At 41.6% G+C, this 19,657-nt stretch overlaps 1 protein-coding gene across 1 annotated transcript in view; it reads right to left on the bottom strand.

Annotated features, from left to right (window-relative positions):
• The window catches only part of CORIN (corin, serine peptidase), a 280,593-nt gene extending 260,964 nt beyond the window's left edge, over positions 1-19,629 (bottom strand). The window contains exon 1 of the mRNA XM_033946076.1: positions 19,481-19,629. Within this exon, the coding sequence (XP_033801967.1) occupies positions 19,481-19,543 (63 nt within the window). The 5' untranslated portion in view covers positions 19,544-19,629. The remainder of the gene's footprint in view (positions 1-19,480) is intronic.
• Positions 19,630-19,657: the final 28 nt, after the last annotated feature.

The following is a 19,657-nucleotide window of genomic DNA, read 5'->3' as shown; positions in this document are numbered from 1 at the left end:
AGAATAGAAAATGAAATAAATAAATAACCCCTTCCTTAAAGTCGTGCTAGCGTTTTTAGCACCAACCGTGGCGGCATCAGCTCAGACGCTCATAGGAATTCTATGAGCATTGGAGCTGTTACCACAGTAGCTGGCAGTAAAAACACTAGCGTGACTTTGTAAAGGACGGCCTAAAAGAGTCTAATAACAATAAAGAAGACAGGCCTAGGAATAAGATTAAAAAAGATAGATAGATAGATAGAATCTTGTCCATCCCTCCTCCATAAATTCAGAGTCCTGCACAGAGACATGGGCATTTTCTGCAGCCACTATTTTTAACCAGGAATTTTCAGTTTCAGAGTTTCCAGTCTGAGGGTCAAGGGGCAATGCTTAGATTGGCAATCTGAAATCTAATCTGGGTTAGACAGTTATTCTTAGCACTCATAGAGAGAAGGCTCAGGTATCTCCCGGTGCCAGCAGATGATTAGCGAACGTTTCCTCAAGACATTCCCAAGGCAGACTGAGGTGGTGGGGTGGGGGAGGGGGAAGGTAAGTGAGGGTAGATAGAGACTAGATAATGCTGCCGTTTTATAGCCCTCCAGAAATTCCCAGATATTGTGCCGTTAATTTGGGGGATAATCTATCGCAGAGCTCTCATCTTCATCACCTTAGTTCAAAGTGACTTAGATTTTATTACTTCGCAGACAAAAGGGCTCAATGTAAGTGTTTGGGAAAAATATAGTAACAAGGCAGGAACTCTAAATTGTTCCTACTGAAAGGTGATATATCAAGAATAAATAAACATAAAGGGGTCAATATTCAGCCCACAGTAGGTTGGTCACAGCTGCTGGTTGAGTGAATCCTGGATATTCAATGCCAGGGCATATCTGCCCCCCAGCACTGAATATCTGAGTTGGTGCGACAACCTGGAAGATAATTGCGTACTGGCTGATTTTCAGACCAGAGTGCAATTAGCTTGACAGATAAAATTAAGACAGCCTTTCAGCTCATAAAAATATAAGTATTTCCACCAAACTATTTAGTGGGGCTAGGACTATAGAGGAATGCGAAGATTGAGGGAATGGGCGACGAGATGGCAGATGAAGTTCAATGTAGAGAAATGCAAAATCTTGCACGTAGGAAACAGAAACCCGAGATACAGCTACACGATGGGAGGGCTGTTACTGAGTGAGAGTACCCAAGAAAGAGACTTGGGGGTAATAGTCGACAAGACAATGAAGCCGTTGGCACAGTGCACAGCGGCCACTAAGAAAGCGAATAGAATGCTAGGTATAATCAAGAAGGGTATTACAACCAGAACGAAAGAAGTTATCCTGCCATTGTATCGGGCGATGGTGCACCCGCATCTGGAGTACTGCGTCCAATATTGGTCGCTGTACCTAAAGAAGGATATGGCGATACTCGAGAGGATCCAGAAGAGAGCAACACGTTTGATAAAAGGTACGGAAAACCTTTCATACGCTGATAGACTGGAGAAACTGGGGCTATTTTCCCTGGAGAAGCGGAGACTTAGAGGGAATATGATAGAGACTTACAAGATCATGAAGGACATAGAGAAAGTGGAGAGGGATAGATTATTCAAACTTTCGAAATCTAAAAGAACAAGAGGGCATTCGGCAAAATTAAAAGGGGACAAAATCAGAACTAACACTAGGAAGTTCTTCTTCACCCAGCGGGTGGTGGACACCTGGAATGAACTTCCAGAGGGCGTGATAGGACAAGGTACGGTATTGGAGTTCAAGAATGGATTGGACAATTTTCTGAAGGAAAAGGGGATAGGAGAGTATAGATAGAGGGTTACTATACAGGTCTTGGACCTGGTGGGCCGCAGCGTGAGCGGGCTGCTGGGCAGGATGGACCTCTGGTCTTACCCAGCAGAGGCACTTCTTATGTTCTTAGAACATAGGTCCATCAAGCCCAGCATCCTGTTTCCAACAGTGGCCAACCCAGATCCCACATACCTACCTGTAGCTAGATCCCAAGAAGTAAAACTTTAGCTACTCACTTAACTGGTGAGTGGACTGAATATTACAGGTTAAGTGCTGACTCCACAAATGCGGTGACCCAGGACCGCCAATAACCTAACTGGTCAGAAGGGATATGCAGCAGCACGATCCAGTTAAGTGTCACTGGATATCTAGAAATGACCAGCTCAGCAGAGTTTAGCTGGGCAGGAGTCTCTTATGCTGGTCAAATCCTTTGGAAGATCAACCTCAAAGGACTCATTTTTCACAAAATCTTTAAAATATGCAGTTCCTCACTGTTTGCTAAAGGAAACTGCAATACATGTATGAGCTGTACAAAGTAACCTGGTATTTTCCAGAGTTTTCTTCACATATATACAAACACACTTGGGGGGGTATCAATGTGAACTACCAATAAATGGGTTATTTTGCTGTTTACCTCAGTTATTAGTTACAAGGAGGGGCATTTTCAATAAGCTGTCCAAGTCCAAATTGGAATATTTTGCTCATTACATTTAAACAACAACAACAAAAAATCCATCCAACCTAAAGCCATTTTCTAACAGGAAAAGCATCTGAGTTTCTATTTCAAAAAAAGGCTCAAAGGATATGTTTGCAGTGAAGATGTCTAAAAACAAGAGCTATTTTCCAAACTGACATGTCTCATTATAAATGCCCCCAAAAAACAGGCAAAAGAATGTCTGTCTGGCACCATTTTGAGAGAACTGGCAACACAGACATCCCTAGAGATCAGAGGAGAAGCTTAGTGGTCAGAACATTGGACTTTAAACGATGACACACAGATACAATTCCTACCATAACTCCTTTGTATTGCATTGTGAGCCCTCTAGGAACAGAATGAAACCTACTGTAACTATATCCTACTACAATAGCTTTCCACCCTGCAGGTGTCTCCTATATTTAGGGACACTAGACAGTTTGTTGTATTTGCTGAGCTCACAGTTTCCAGCGCAAATGTAGTTGGTAGAATGGCATTTCCCCCTTGTTCACAGTCTACTGCACTGACCCTGATGCTATTCTTGGGAGCTGCTTGCTGCCCTATTGGGTATTCCCATTATACTTGATGCAGTCTTAGTTCCTGGTATCCCCTTTCAGTTTCACTTCTAAGTTCTTAAGGGAGTTTGAGAGACATAGAATCAACTAGGGGGATTATGAAGTGGGTCAAGTCTTAATCCCTCCAGTGATCACCTGGTCAACCTGAGAACCTTTTTGTTACTTGGACCCGATTGAAACAGGTCTAAACACAAACATTTTTCTTTTATTGATTTGGATGTGACTTCCTGTTACATTATTGTTGAAAGATGTCCTAATTATGGGCCTGTCCTAATCCCACCTAAAACATGACTCCAACACAGTGGCGTAGTAAGGGGGGGCGCGGACAGCCCCAGGCACTGTCTTGGTGGGGGCGCTGGCACCTCTCCTTTTCTGCACACACCCCCCCCCACACACACACACACACACTCCTTCCTACTCTTCTCCTGCTGCACATGTGTCTTCAATTTACCCCACTGTATCTCTAGCTCTTCACCGGCCTTGGTGCTCCCCTCTGACATCACTTCTAGGTCCTGCAACTAGGAAGTGACATCAGAAGGAGAGCTGAAGCTGACGCGGGCAGCAAGTTAGACAGGCTGCTCACGCCGGGGAAGCTAAACAGGTACAAGGGAAGGGAAGGGGAAAGTGTGCGCCGGGGGATGGAGAAGAGGGCGAGGGTGATGCCACTGCCCCCGGGTGCCTCCCACTCTCCCTACGCTATTGCTCCAACACACCCCCTTGTTATTGCCCCCGGGTGCCTCTCACCCTCGCTACGCTATTGCTCCAACACACCCCCTTGTTATTGGATAAACACAATGAAAAACATCTGAAGTCTGCCTTCTCAAAACTTGTGATTTAGACATTTTGGGCAGATGGATATTTAGTTTAGGCCATTTTGAAACATCTATCTGCTCTGAAAATAAGCCTCCAAGTCGCATTACATGCAATGGGATCTGTGCTAAAAAAGCAAGAGTTAATGGGGAAATAACTGATTTTAATGGTAGCCTACTTGATAACTATCCCCATATTCATTTAAAAATATAAAATATGTGGAGGGCCATTTTTGATGTGACATCTAAGGGCCTGTTTTACAAAGCCGCACTAGCGGCTGCTGCGCGGTAACGGCCCCGAAGCCCATAGAGATTTAAAGGGCTTTGTAAAACAGGCTGTAAATGTGGGTTTAGATGTTTTGCGGATTACGCACAAAAATTCAGTACCAAACATACCCATTTTCAAAACTGCAAAACGGCTCTCTTGATTTTTTGAAAATGGCCATTTTGCAGATGGGCATCTGTCTTTTTGAACCATTTTCTTTTTTTAATATACTTTGAATACTTACAATATCCAATAAAATAAAGGAGAAAAAAGGAAATCTCATAAACAATACATAATCGATCATACATACACAAATCCTTTTCAAGCCCACATTAATGGGGAGACATGATACTATTTCATCAAAAAATTCATGAAAAGATAAAAGAAATAATTCTCAATTCACCTTATCAAACCTTAAATCATTTCTTACTAATAGGGAATCTTATTTACTCCACTTAATTTTCCTCAGGAATGAAACTTATATGAAAATTTAAACTCCTTTCTGTTCTCTAGCAACTAAAAACTGTTGAAGTTGTATGGGGTCCCAAAAAACATATTCAATATCTTGCATCTTGACTAACATTTACATGAGAATTTCAAATAAAAGGATGCCTCTAGAGCCAAAACTCTAATTTTTAATTTCAAACTCTTTCCTCCTAAATTGCGTAGCTCTAGAGACATCCGGAAAAATCCTAACCAAATCCTCTCAAATTTTTGTTAATCTATTTTTGAAAGAAAGTTTCATTATCAACATCTTATCTATCTCACTCATGCATGTTATCACCAGGGTGGCCCGACTCTGAATCACATCCTGGGTATCTTCCAAAAATTCAGTCAAATTAATTCGGTAGTGACCAAGTGGTCCACCTCCTGGGCAGATTCTATTTTTTTTTGAGGAACATAATAATAATAATTAATTGGAAAATTCTCTGCATTGGCTAATCCCAGTATTTCTTTAAAAAATTTCCTTAACAAAATTTCAGGTGATAATAAATGAGTTACTGGGAAATTGACCAAGCGGAGGTTTCTCGCTCTATACATATTTTCCATAGATTCCATTTTAGAATGTGTCATTGTAGAATCTTTGACAGCAGATACCGAGACAGCTTGAAGTGTATTACATTGGGTTTCCACTACGTTTAGTCGTTTATCCAAACAGCTCAAATTGGAATCCACATTTTCTAATTTATGAGAAACAGACTGTGAAAATTCCACCGTTTGTTTCATCGTTGACCTGAGAAACCCTTCAACTCTAGAAATACTTAACCACAAGTCTTTAAGGGTAATATCCTGTGTTTCCTCCATTAGTGGATTCTCCTCCACTCCACCTGAAATATTCAGTGATTTAGGGGGAGCAGAGAACGGGTGCTGCTGGACATGGGGGAGGTAAAACGAAAGGAGAAGGGCTACTGCTGGACAGGGGTAACAGGCAAGGGATGGTGGTGGACAGCCGAAGAAAGAGAGAAAGAAAGACAGACAGACACACACATCTATTCTAGCACCCGTTAATGTAATGGGCTTAAAGACTAATAGTATATACAGTATTTCCCTATCCCTAAAACACTTACAATCCAAGGACTAGGTTTTACTAACCTGTGTTAGTGCAGGCTTTCAATAAATTGTTAAAACATCATTTGTTCTGTTGTATGAAATACACAGTATGACTTCATCAGCTTTGTTATGACTACTACATGTTTGCTCATTGAATTGAGCCTTTTGGGATGGCGGGGCAGGGTTGTTTGATGATGTTTAATGTTGATATGCCAGTCTGATTATGTAATTTGTTGTCGTCATTTTTATTTTTGTAAAATAATTGAAATGTTATTTATGTCTATTTATGAATATGTTGATGTATTTTGCCTTGTATAAGGCAGATTATAAATAAAACAAACCAAACCATTAATGTTTGTTAAACACACATCTCATTATTATCAATAGGGATATTTATTGATGTGCATGGTGTTGCAATATTGTGCATGAAAGTACAATGATACACATTAATGCATAAGGCCCTCTTTTATCAAGCCACATTAGGGTTTTTAATCGCCAGCTGCTGCGGTAAAATCACCGATGCTCATAGGAATTCTATGAGCATCAGAACTTTTACCGCAGTGGTCGGCAATTTAAAAAAAAACCTAACACAGCTTGGTAGAAGGGGGCCTAAAGCAGATCTGTAAATCTAGCCCTAAGTTTGAACCTCAGATAGAAGAGGGTGAAATGATTTACCCAGAGTCACGAGCAGCATCAGTGGAAGAAGTCGGATATGAACCTTGACTCACAGCTTGCTGCTTTGCCCATTACAAAAATAAGGTTTAAGGCAGGGTTGTCAAAGTCCCTCCTCGAGGGCCGCAATCCAGTCAGGTTTTCAGGATTTCCCCAATGAATATGCATGAGATCTATTTGCATGCACTACTTTCATTGTATGCTAATAGATGTCATGCATATTCATTGTGGAAATCCTGAAAACCCAACTGGATTGTGGCCCTCGAGGAGGGACTTTGACACCCCTGGTTTAAGGGCTCATATAGGTATTTTAGGATTTTATTTTTAATCAAACATTATGGAAATATATTCCATTTCCTTGTTTATCTCATATCCTAGAAACATGCATTCACAGAATTACTGGAATATCAATTTTTTTCAAAATAATAAAGGGGTGGTTTTATAAATACCCACACTGGTGAAAAATGTGTATATCCTTTTTACTTCATGGGCTAAGAAGAATTTTCAAAGTACTGTAAAAAGAAATAATTGCCAACTGCCTTAAATGACTATGGTGAAATGTGGCTTTATATAAGCTTTGACCCCCCCCCCCCCCCCCAGTTAGCACAGGGAGCTGTGCTGAATGTTTCGCTCATAGACACTCTATGAGCATTGGGAGCAGCATGGAGCATTCAGCGTGGCTCCCTGCGCTAATAACCACTATTGCGATTCAGTAAACGGTGGGGGGGGGGGGTGTTAAATTAGATATGAAGCACCTGCCCATGTTTACGTCTGTTAATTTGAATGGAACTTTTTCCAGCTAAAAATATGAGCGTAGTTTTAAGAAATTCAGATTCCCTATGGATTGTTATAAATGCCGCCTTTTTCTTGTCATGACCAGGATAGCCATGCAGATGATAACCCGAAATTGGAAGAACTATGACCGCCTAAATTTTCCTTTCTGGTGGGCAAATTTGTGCTCCAGCTATAGATATGAAAAAATGAATGCCGATAGTTTGGGGCACAGTAATTTATTTAAGCTGGTTTGGTGGGCCGTTGACATCATATATTACCTCACTATATAGTAGGTCTTTGATCATGAGTCAGTTTTGGTTTATTTTCGTACACATCCAGGAAAGGGGGGGGGGGCTATTTCTGTCCTAATTTGACTTTTGAGTATGTCTACCAGGGGTGGGAGGAGGGTGGGAGGATATTTTTAATCTGAATAGAGTAAGGTTATTGGGATAGTGGGTTGGGGGTAGTGGAGAAAATGGTTGGTTATGCATATTTGTAAGTTGAATGTGCTTTTATTAACTTATTATATGATATAGATTTGTGTATTGCACTTTTGAAGTTTAGAAAATCAATAAAGAATTAAAAAAAAAAAAAGAAATTCAGAAGTATGCACAATGTTTCCAATCCTACCCAACATCAATAAATAACTTCCCCCTACAGCAGGGGTCTCAAAGTCCCTCCTTGAGGGCCGCAATCCAGTCGGGTTTTCAGGATTTCCCCAATGAATATGCATGAGATCTATGTGCATGCACTGCTTTCAATGCATATTCATTGGGGAAATCCTGAAAACCCGATTGGATTGCGGCCCTCAAGGAGGGACTTTGAGATCCCTGCCCTACAGCATGTGCAAGAGTGCACAAACACGACACCACACATCTGCTTCCACCCACACACAGTACAGGGTAGACAATTTTAAACAACTGCATTGAAAATTACCCTTGTTATGTTTAAAATTTAAAAAAAGGCATAATAATGCATCTTGGTTTTTCCTGTTACACAGATCTTTTTGGACCCCTGTTAAGTTACAAAAGTTAGCTAATTCAAAATCAAATAGATGCTGGATCATATGTTGTTCTTTTGTCCGTTGATTCTCAGTTTTTGGAAGTCGATGTGGGGACAGATTAATGCAATATTGGAGTCATCATTTCCGTTAACATGTGAAATAGTCATATGTGGTACGTTATCACATATTAAACCCCCCACAGATCGTTATAAATGTCGTCTTTTCATAATTATGACTGGGGTAGCAATGCAGATGATAACACATAATTGGAAGAATTATGATCGTCTTAACTTCTCTTTTTGGTGGGCAAATAAATGCGGAATTATTAGAGCATAGTAATCTATTTAAATTGGTTTGGGGCCCGTTGACATCTTATATTACAACAGGATAGATTTTTTTGGTCTTTAATTTGGTTAGTTCTATGCACATCCAGGGTGGGAGGGTGGGTTAAAATGTTTATTATTTATGATGATTATTTATTGGAAGGGGGGATGGGATAAAATGACTGTGTATGAATACTTGTACACAAGGGTCAAGATAAGGAAATTGGGTCATTAGGGCATAGACAGGGGGTGGGTAAGCAGAGTGGGCAGACTTGATGGGCTGTAGCCCTTTTCTGACGTCATCTTCTATGTTTTCTATGTTTCTATGTTTCTATTGTCTGTGTATTAATCTATACATTGCACTGTTAAATATTTTGAAACTTGGGGCTCCTATTACAAAGGTGCTTTAGGGCCTTAACGCGTGGAATAGTGCACACTAAATTGCCCCGTGCGCTAGCCACTACCGCCTCCTCTTGAGCAGGCGGTAGTTTTTCTGTAGCGCGCGCTACAGCATGCGCTAATCCGGTGCATGCGCTAAAAATGCTAATGCACCTTTGTAAAAGGAGCCCTTAATAAAATATTTTACAAAAAAAAAAAAATAATAATAATGCATCTCCGACATTGCCTCTTCTGTGGCCCCCTATGAGATGAATACACTTTTCAGCAGCAAGTTAATTTGGGATGGCACGAGGTGAGAGAGAGGTATATATTTATTTATTTATTTATTGAGATTTATTAACCACCTTTATGAAGAGATTCACCCAAGGCAATGTAAAGCAGGTTTAATTCAACATACAACTTACAATTTTAGGTTCAAACAATTTTTATTGATGCAAACAACAACAAATACAACATCAAAGCTTGTAGAACAATAATGATGCATCAAATAAAATACATCCCATATAAACCTAGAGAATGCCTTCATCCCCCATCAAACCCCACTTAAAACCAGAGGACATAATTTGAGGTTGAGGGGTGGTAGATTCAAGAGTAATGTTAGGAAATTCTACTATACGGAGATGGTGGTGGATGCCTGGAATGCGCTCCCGAGAGAGGTGGTGGAGAAGAAAATGGTGCCGGAGTTCAAAGAAGCGTGGGATGAACACAGAGGATCTAGAATCAGAAAATAATATTAAATATTGAACTAAGGCCAGTACTGGGCAGACACACATGGTCTGTATATGGCCGTCTGGGGGAGGATGGGCTGGAGAGGGCTTCAATGGCTGGGAGGGTGTAGATGGGCTGGAGTTATATGATATGGGATATGGTTATACCGGGTTACAACTTACTCCGTCGAGACAGGGAGGGCAAGTTAGGAGGAGGGGTAGCTCTATACACTAGAGAAGACATCAAAACTACCATAATCACAGATGTTAAGTATACCGGGGAATCCCTCTGGGTGAACCTGGCTAGAGGAAATGAAAAATGCCTGTATCTTGGTGTGATTTACAGACCTCCGAGACAACAGGTAGACAAGGATATGGAATTAATCGAGGACATTGAAAACATCACCTTGCGTGGGGACACAGTACTGTTAGGGGATTTTAATATGCCCGATACAGATTGGAATGCACTTACCGCACAAACTAGCGGCAGTAGAAGGTTGTTAACCTCCATAAAGGGTGCACAGCTCAAACAATTGGTATTGGAGCCCACTAGGGACCAGGCGTTACTAGACCTGGTACTCACCAACGGAGACAGCGTATCAGAAGTTTCGGTAGGTGATACGCTGGCCTCCAGCGACCATAACATGGTTTGGTTCAACCTTCGGAAGGGTTTCTCCAGATCGACCACAACAACAAAGGTCCTAAATTTTCGTGGCACTGACTTCAAACGCATGGGAGACTTCGTCCATCGGGCACTGCAAGACCATGCCGAAACCAATAATGTAGAGGCCATGTGGGCAAACCTGAAATCTACCCTACATGAAGCAATAAATCGCTATATAAAAACAACAAGCAAACGACGGAGGAATAATAGACCCCAGTGGTTCACTACAGAAATCTCGGACCTCATTAAGAAAAAGAAAAAAGCATTTGTTTCCTACAAACATTCAGGAAGAGGAGCAGCAAAAGAAGACTATCTGGCCAAGTCCAAAGCTGTCAAAACGGCAGTCAGAGAGGCCAAGCTTCAGATAGAAGAGAATCTAGCAAAGGACATTAAGAAAAGGGATAAATCCTTTTTCAGGTACATCAATGATAGGAAAAGAAACACAAATGGGATAGTACGCCTTAGGAAAGCAGACGGGACTTATGCAGAATCAGATTCCGATAAAGCCGAACTACTAAACGAATACTTCTGCTCAGTCTTTACCTGCGAGGCGCCAGGGTCCGGTCCACAGTTGCAAGCAAGGCATAGCTCAGATGACCCGTTCTGGAATTTCGAGTTTACACCCAGCAGCGTCTACTGCGAACTATCAAGACTCAAAGTGAACAAAGCCATGGGACCGGACAATCTACACCCCAGGGTGCTTAGAGAGCTGTGTGATGTCCTGGCAGAGCCATTGTCTGTGATCTTCAATCTTTCCTTGAAGGCGGAAAAAGTCCCCTTGGACTGGAAAACAGCCAATGTAATCCCACTCCACAAAAAGGGCTGCAGGACAGAGGCTGAGAATTACAGACCGGTGAGTCTCACATCCATAGTGAGTAAACTCATGGAAACACTAATTAAGCATAAATTAGATACAATCCTAGACGAGAAGAATCTACGGGATCCCCGCCAACATGGATTTACCAGAGGCAGGTCCTGCCAATCCAATCTGATTAGTTTCTTTGACTGGATAACAAGGAAACTGGATGTGGGTGAGTCCCTGGACGTCGTTTACTTGGACTTTAGTAAAGCTTTTGATAGCGTTCCGCACCGCAGACTATTGAACAAGATGAAATCAATGGGACTGGGAGAGACGTTAACTACATGGGTCGGTGATTGGCTAAACAGTAGACTTCAGAGAGTGGTGGTAAATGGTGCCCCTTCAAAAACGTCGGAGGTGATCAGTGGAGTGCCTCAGGGCTCGGTCTTGGGCCCGATCCTCTTCAACATATTTGTGGGAGATCTGACTCAGGGGCTTCAGGGTAAAATCACATTATTCGCCGATGACGCCAAACTATGCAACATAGTAAGTGAGAACACTTTACCAGACAGTATGACGCAGGACCTACTTCTATTGGAACATTGGTCCTCGACTTGGCAGCTAAACTTCAATGCTAGAAAATGTAAGGTCATGCACCTCGGCAGCAGGAATCCATGCAAAACTTACACACTAAATGGTGAAACCTTAGTTAGGACCAAGGCGGAACGTGATTTGGGGGTGATCATTAGCGAAGACATGAAGACTGCCAATCAAGTGGAGAAGGCTTCATCAAAGGCAAGACAAATGATGGGATGCATCCGAAGAAGTTTTATTAGCCGGAAGCCCGAAGTTATAATGCCATTGTACAGATCCATGGTGAGGCCTCATCTGGAGTATTGTGTACAATTCTGGAGGCCACATTACCAAAAGGATGTGCTGAGAGTTGAGTCGGTTCAAAGAATGGCCACCAAAATGGTCTCGGGACTCAAAGACCTCCCGTATGAAGAAAGGCTGAATAAATTGCAGCTATATTCACTTGAAGAACGTAGAGAGAGAGGAGACATGATAGAGACGTTTAAATATATCACCGGCCGTATTGAGGTGGAGGATGATATCTTCTTTTTTAAAGGCCCCTCTGCCACAAGAGGCAATCCGCTGAAAATCAGGGGTGGGAAATTTCATGGCGACACCAGGAAGTTCTTCTTCACCGAAAGGGTGGTCGATCGTTGGAATGAACTTCCACCTCAGGTGATTCAGGCCAGCAGCGTGAAGGATTTTAAAAGGAAATGGGATACACATGTGGGATCTCTAGGGGGGTAAATTCAAGGGGGTAGGGTTGTTGGAGTGGGCAGACTTGATGGGCTGTGGCCCTTTTCTGCCGTCATCTTCTATGTTTCTATGTTTCTATGAGTCGGTTTTGACAGAGATTTTGACAGTTGGAACCCACGCAGAGTACCAGGTAGAGCTTTGGATTCTTGCCCAGAAATAGCTAAGAATAAAAATTTTAAAAATTTTAAATTGAATCAGGAAGGGCAGACTGGATGGACCATTCGGGTCTTTATCTGCTATCATCTACTATGTTGTGTTATTAATCTATGTATGACTACATATTTGAATCTTTTAATACCCTCTACCTTCCCTCCCCAAACCCTCCCTTGGCATTGGCGAAACCAGTTACATCAGTTGGCCATCTGGGAAGCTAGAGATGCTGGAAGGGCGAGGAAGCGAAAGATGTTGTTTATGCAAATATGGGATCCATATTTGGAAACCTTATATCCTAAAGGCCGTAGTGTGGTTTTAAGATGAGTGTCCTAATTGAGCTTTTGTTTAATATGATTGAGATTGAGGTGGGGTAGAGAGCACAACTTACAATTATGTTAACAGCATAACAGTATTAAAGAGACCAAATCTAAACATAAATACAATGAATGAAATAAAAGTTAAAATCAGTAAATTGAAACTTAATATTACTTCCATGTAATACTTCCATGTAATAGCTTCAAAAATAAACTTATTAACAGCACTGAAATTCAAATAAGAGAGATATAATACATACTAAAAGGGAGACATAATACTTAGGAAGCATCTAATCAGCACAAATCAGAACATTCAAATAACATAGATATGATGCTAATGTTTTTCTATAATATAGCTTTTCCTAAAGACGAGGGGTCAAAAGCAGATATGAGATGGAGCCAAGATGGGTGGTACAGAGTGCTTAGGGATAAACAGATGGGAGGCTAAACTCAAGGCAAGTTGTTTATACAGTTAAACAAGGTATAAGGAACTGATTTAGTTAGACCATGTGCAGAATGAGTGTATAACCCTATGTATTAAAGGCTTGGGTGGAGAGCCAGGCTTTCACCTGCTTCCTGAAGTAGAGGTAGTCTGGAGTTAGACGTAGCGCCTCTGGGAGTAAATTCCAGAGCATGGGAGCCATTCCTGAGACGGCTTGCTGGCGGGTATCACATCACATAATTTCTTTTGATGAGGGTACAGATAACGATGCTTCTTGAGAGGACCGCAGAGCTTGTTCTTTAAGTATTCTGACCCATTTTGTCAGAATACTTAAATCTTGAATATAAAATGTAGAGATTTAAATTTAGCCCCGTAAGGTACTAGTAGCCAGTGTAATTTGTGCAGGAAGGGTGTGATGTGGTCACGCCTCTTGCAGCCTTCTGTCAGTCATGCTGCAGCATTCCGATCTAGTTGACGCTGATGCAAACTCTTTTTGTGTAGACCAATGTACAGGGTATTGCAGTAGTCTAGTCGTGATGTTATCATGGCATGGACCACTGTGATCAGACTTGTCTTTTCAATATATAGAGAGAGATTTTGCAGCTGCCAAAGATGATAGAGACAATTTTTAAAGGTTGCTTGAATTTGCTGGATCAGAGTGAGTGGTGAGTATAGCAGTATCCTGAGATTCCTGACCTGTGATTTTAGGGGGAGTTCATACTTCCCAAAAGATATTTTGAAGTCAGGTGTTTGCCCATTTGTGTTAGGAATCCAAAGAAAATCTGTTTCACTTGGGTTCAGGCAGAGTTTGTTGTTGTTTGCCCATTCTCAAGTTGTGGTTAGTCAGGCAGTCAGTTTACTCAAAGCTGTGGGCAGATCTGGTTCAGTGATTATGAGTGGTTGCACATCATCGGCGGAGATATAGAATTTTGTGTCCATTGACTAAAGCAGCTCAGCCAGAGGCTTAAGGTAGATATTAAATAAGATGAGAGACAGTATGGACTCCTATGGCATCCCACAGTTCAGCGCCCAAAGTAATGCTGAACAGAACTGATTGTTGTCTGTCTGACAATTAGGATTTGAACCATGTGCCACAGATACCTGTTTTTTGCCAGTCTTGTAAGCATGATATTAAGATCCACAGTGTTGAAGGCTGCTGAGAAATCCAGCAACAATGATATTGAGAGAGATCCCATATCATGGTTTCTGTGCAGATCATCAAGAAGGGATCCCAGAACTGTCTCTGTTCCATACACAGGTCTGAAGCCAGATTGACATGGGCCTAGGTCATTATTTTCAGCTAGTCAGTCGTCGAGTTGAATGCAGACTGTCCATTCTATACGTTTTGCCACGAAAGGAATGTTAGAGACTGGTCGGTAATTTTCGAACTTGTCCTCATCAAGGGAGCTCTTTTCCAGTAGGGGGCGCACTACAGCTTTTTTTATTGTTGTTGGCAGCTACCCTTCCACAAGTGAGGAATTAACAGTTTTAGTGGTCCCTTCAATGAGGCCTATGCTCGTTTGTTGTATTATCTTTGCTGGACATCTCTATTTTGATGTAAGGTACTCAGTTTATAAGAGCATAAGAATTGCCATATTGGGACAAACTGAAGATCCGTCAAGTCCAGTTTCCAGAGTTTAATTACACATTGTGTGAAGAAATATTTTCTCTGGTTTGTTTTAAATCTACTTTTGAGTTGTTCTTCGCATGCCCCCTAGTCCTAGAATTTTTTTGGAAACAGTAAACAAGCGATTCACATCTACCCTTTCTACTCCACTCAGTATTTTATACACCTCTGTCATATCACTCCTGAGCCGTCTCTTCTTCAAGTAGAAGAGCCCTAGACACTTAAGCGTTTCCTCATAGGAAAGTCGTCCCATCCCTTTTATCATTTTCATCGTCCTTTTCTGTACCTTTTCTAATTCCACTAAACAGTCAAACTTCGGTTTGCGAGTAATGTGGTTTGCGAATGTTTTGCAAGACAATCAAAACACTCTCATAAATCTTGCCTCGCAAACCGAGCGTTGACTCGATTTGCGAGCCCCCACCCCTGAGAACCGGCATCGTCCCCCCCCCCCCCCTGCCTCCCAATCAGGCACCGGCATGCAGCATCAACCCACAGGACGTGCTGATGCCAGTGCCGAAGGAGCCTGCCGCCTGCTGGTGATCTCTGCTGGGCCTTGAGCATCTGCGTATACTCAAAGCCTTCTGGCTCCCGTTCTCTCCAAGATTCTAATGAGATCTATTTGTCATGAGTATTTTAATTTTAATTTTTTTAGAATTTTACAATCTGCCTGGATCCCTTGTAGGTTAAGAAGTATATAATTGCAAAATTAAATTAAGGCAGTTACTACATTCTCACTCCTCCCACCTACCCCACTCCCCATAGGTTTCCTAACATAGTATTGGAAGGGAAATGACTTTGGAGTTGACTGGCCACTGGAATACAGAAAAGAACACTTACTGTGGTTCTGAATTCTAGACGGGTGCATCCATTCCTGACAAATGTCAGAAACTGACTTTGAACATAAGTTGCCTTACTGAGACAGACCGAAGGTCCATCAAGCCCAGTATCTTGTTTCCAACAGTGGCCAAACCAGGTCACAGGTACCTGGCAAGATCCCAAGAAGTAAAACAGATCCTAGGAATAAGCAGTGGATTTCCCTAAACCATCTTAATAATGACATGGATTTTTCTTTAGGAAATTAGCCAAACATTTTTTTTAAACCCTGCTAAGCTAATCACTTTTACTACATTCTCCGGCAATGAATGTTGTCTGCTAGTAATAGTACACCCTCTTTGCACATAGAGGCAAATTCTCATAAGGTCGCTGAAAATTAAGCACTGAGATGATGCACACTATGTGTGAATTCTATAACATAGGTCTGCTTTAGGCGCAAGCACATGCACTGCCTATCCTCCACAGATATCAAAACAATTTATAATACAAATTATAAGTATTATCCCACTCTTTTCCAGCAGGATCACAATTTAGCTATAGGATTGGGGCAATGGAGGGTTAAGTGACTTGCCCAGGATTTTGCTCACACCTGTGATTACCTGCCTGACACACTTCTAACCTGTCATGCCCCTCCCAGTTCCACATCCCCTTGAAGTTGTGCATTCTGGAAGTTGTGCATTATGGCCAGTTGTTTAATGCCAATTATTGGCTCATTATTAAAAAAAAGTTACACATGCAACCGACCTTATTTCATAACTTGTGTGTGCAAATTTGCATCCTAGTCACAAATTTTGGTTCTATAATTAAGGGAATAGTGTACATTCCCCCCCCCCCCCAGACATGTGCAAACTATCACACATGTGTGAACCACTGCACATGTGCATTCTATCAGAAAATAGTGAGTACTATTTGCAAATAATGTGTACTATTAATGGCATTTGTTTGAAACAGAAAACATTCTAAATGAGAAGGGCACCAAATTTTACTGCGTGTTCGTCTCTAATCTTTCTGGTATATAACACAAAAAATAGTTTTTTTTACAAGGAAGCGAATGTCACTGAATTATCCAAGGTGATACTGTTAGTTCACCCTTTATACCTTGTATCCAAAAGAAATTACAATGTTAGTCTTTAGACCCTCAGAGACGCCACCAGAAGATCACATTATCATATCCTCTGGCTTTACACACCTAATCGTCACCGGGTCAATATATGGTGTGTGTCAATTACTGATTTTTTATCGTTTTTTTAATTTAGTTAATTTTAAAACAATAAATAGTTTTAAAGAATGTTATTAAATATAGATCGAATACTTAGCTTCACTGTGGTTGGTGGTTAGCAAGGGATTAATGAGCCAACATGTTTCACCCGTAGAGGGGGTTTCCTCAGGGCTACTATCCCTTTTTAGTACCAATTTTTCACGACATGACCACCCAATCTAAGTCTTTTAAGAAACCCCCTCTACGGGTGAAACATGTTGGCTCATTAATCCCTTGCTAACCACCAACCACCAGTGAAGCTAAGTATTCGATCTATATTTAATAACATTCTTTAAAACTATTTATTGTTTTAAAATTAACTAAATTAAAAAAACGATAAAAAATCAGTAATTGACACACACCATATATTGACCCGGTGACGATTAGGTGTGTAAAGCCAGAGGATATGATAATGTGATCTTCTGGTGGCGTCTCTGAGGGTCTAAAGACTAACATTGTAATTTCTTTTGGAAACAAGGTATAAAGGGTGAACTAACAGTATCACCTTGGATAAAGTGTTAGGATCCGTCAGCGCTAAAATCTCTTCGAGGTCTGTCAGAGCCAGAGACTAGTGCTGGAGTTTGGAGACTTCTTTTCCATAACGCACGTCCAAAACCTATGTCCCCGCTCTCTTGGCCTCTGCTCTGCCGCTCCAGCACTAGTCTCTGGCTCTGACAGACCTTGATGAGATTTTAGCGCTGACGGATCCTAACACTTTTCCCTCCCTATGCTGAAACGGATCCGTCAGCGCTAAAATCTCATCAAGGTCTGTCAGCGACAGAAACTACAAGCGCCACGGACACGGACCGACACGGACCTCAGATTTTTAAGGCCGTACGGGTTTAGATCCGCGAGGTCCGTCAGGTCCGTGAGGTCCGCGTTTTACCCCTTCCCGTTTTTGGGTTGTGGAATGAATCGTCTGAGTTTCCATTATTTCCTATGGGGAAATTAGCTTTGATATACAAGTGCTTTGGATTACAAGCATGCATCTGAAACGAATTATGCTCGCAAGCCAATGTTTTACTGTATAAGAGAACATATCCATATATTATTATTTTAGAATAGGACCCAAATTCCAAATCATAAAATATGTTGGACTTCTATGAATTCAAATGTTCCTAAATTTATCCTTTCTTCATCTTCCAGCAGTAAGCCTGAAAATCTCCTACAGACCCTTCAACCAGCAAGTCCTCAGGGCTATCGTTCGCCTGATCTTTCATGCCATGAGGAATCCTGACACATCAAGCCCTCTAAACCAGTGGTTCCCAACCCTGTCCTGGTGGACCACCAGGCCAATTGGGTTTTCAGGATAGCCCTAATGAATATGCATGGGGCAGATTTGCATGCCTGTCACTTCCATTATTTGCAAATCTCTCTCATGCATATTTATTAGGGCTAGCTTGAAAACTCAATTGGCCTGGTGGTCCTCCAGGACAGGGTTGGGAACCACTGCTCTAAACTGTTCATGATTTTTCACAATCTAGCATTTGTCGTCCTGCACTCGGAAGCACAGGGGAGAAGACAAGTCAAACCTCAGAATGTTTAATGTCAAATGCTAAAAAGCGGCTGAAAATGTGTCTGCTGGCTTGCTATTGGTTGACAGATCCAACTGAGAGCCCTGCAGATCTCAACACGAAGGCTGGACACCCCTTACTGGTCCCAACCTGAGCACCCCTTCCCGGTAGCAATCTCGAAGCACTGGAAATGTGAAATGATTTTTTATTTTAAATTTTTTTTATAGCAAAACAACCACCTTAAAAACATGCACTTTTCTTTCCTGTTTTAAAACTCTTTCATGGCGTATTAAAGATCTATCTGAAAATTTCCTGCAACTCGAAAAATAGATGATTACTACTCGAATCAACACGCTGGGCTCCAGCAGGACAGGGAAGTATCGTATAGCACTATGGACCAGTTTTGTCTAGGATGCAAAAATCCTGCCAAGTAAATAGAGAGTTTATTTCCTTTTCTGATCTTTGAATATGCGGTTTAAAAAAAATGTGCATTTAATTTGTGCAAGGTGCAGGTTTTAGCTTAACTCAAACAGAAGCGATCTCAGCTCTAAATCTAGATTAATGCAGACATAAATATTCCCTTTGAATTTATAACAAAAAATAAAAATCCAATGTAATACTGTATGTTGCACACAGGTGAACCTATACAGAAATACCATAGTGAATCCCGTTCGTTTAAAGCACCGCTTATTGCCCCCAATTTCCTTTAGACTTCAACTAAAACTTTGGATCCCACTATGCCACTCAATTCGTCCACATAATTATAAGCATCTTCATCCTTTACAAACGCTCATTTTTAAACTCCTTTAGATCTGTGTGGGCTTTATTATTATTATTATTTAGCAAGCTCCTTAATGCACTAATTCACTACTGAGATGACAGAGAAGCGCTGACTTAAAATACTGAAAAGCAAGCGTATGCTCAAAGACAGCGAAGCAGCCGATCAGGGACTCTGCGCGTGCAATCTAGACCTAGCCGTCTACTGGCTTCCATCTCTGCGCTTACCCGGCTTCGGCAGAAGACTGGCTGCAAGCGCTCTTCCAGAGGCAGGGAAGTAAACTGTTGCATGGCTAACGTGCCCAGGCCGCTTTCATCCCCTGCTCACTGGCTTCTCCTCATCCTGCAGGCACATGTCAAGCTCGAGCAGGTCTTCACATTTTGGACACTGTAAAAAGCTGGGTG

The sequence above is a fragment of the Geotrypetes seraphini genome, chromosome 1, assembly GCF_902459505.1.
Source record: "Geotrypetes seraphini chromosome 1, aGeoSer1.1, whole genome shotgun sequence".
Taxonomy (NCBI): Eukaryota; Metazoa; Chordata; class Amphibia; order Gymnophiona; family Dermophiidae; genus Geotrypetes; species Geotrypetes seraphini.
This window is presented reverse-complemented; position numbering and strand designations above follow the sequence as displayed.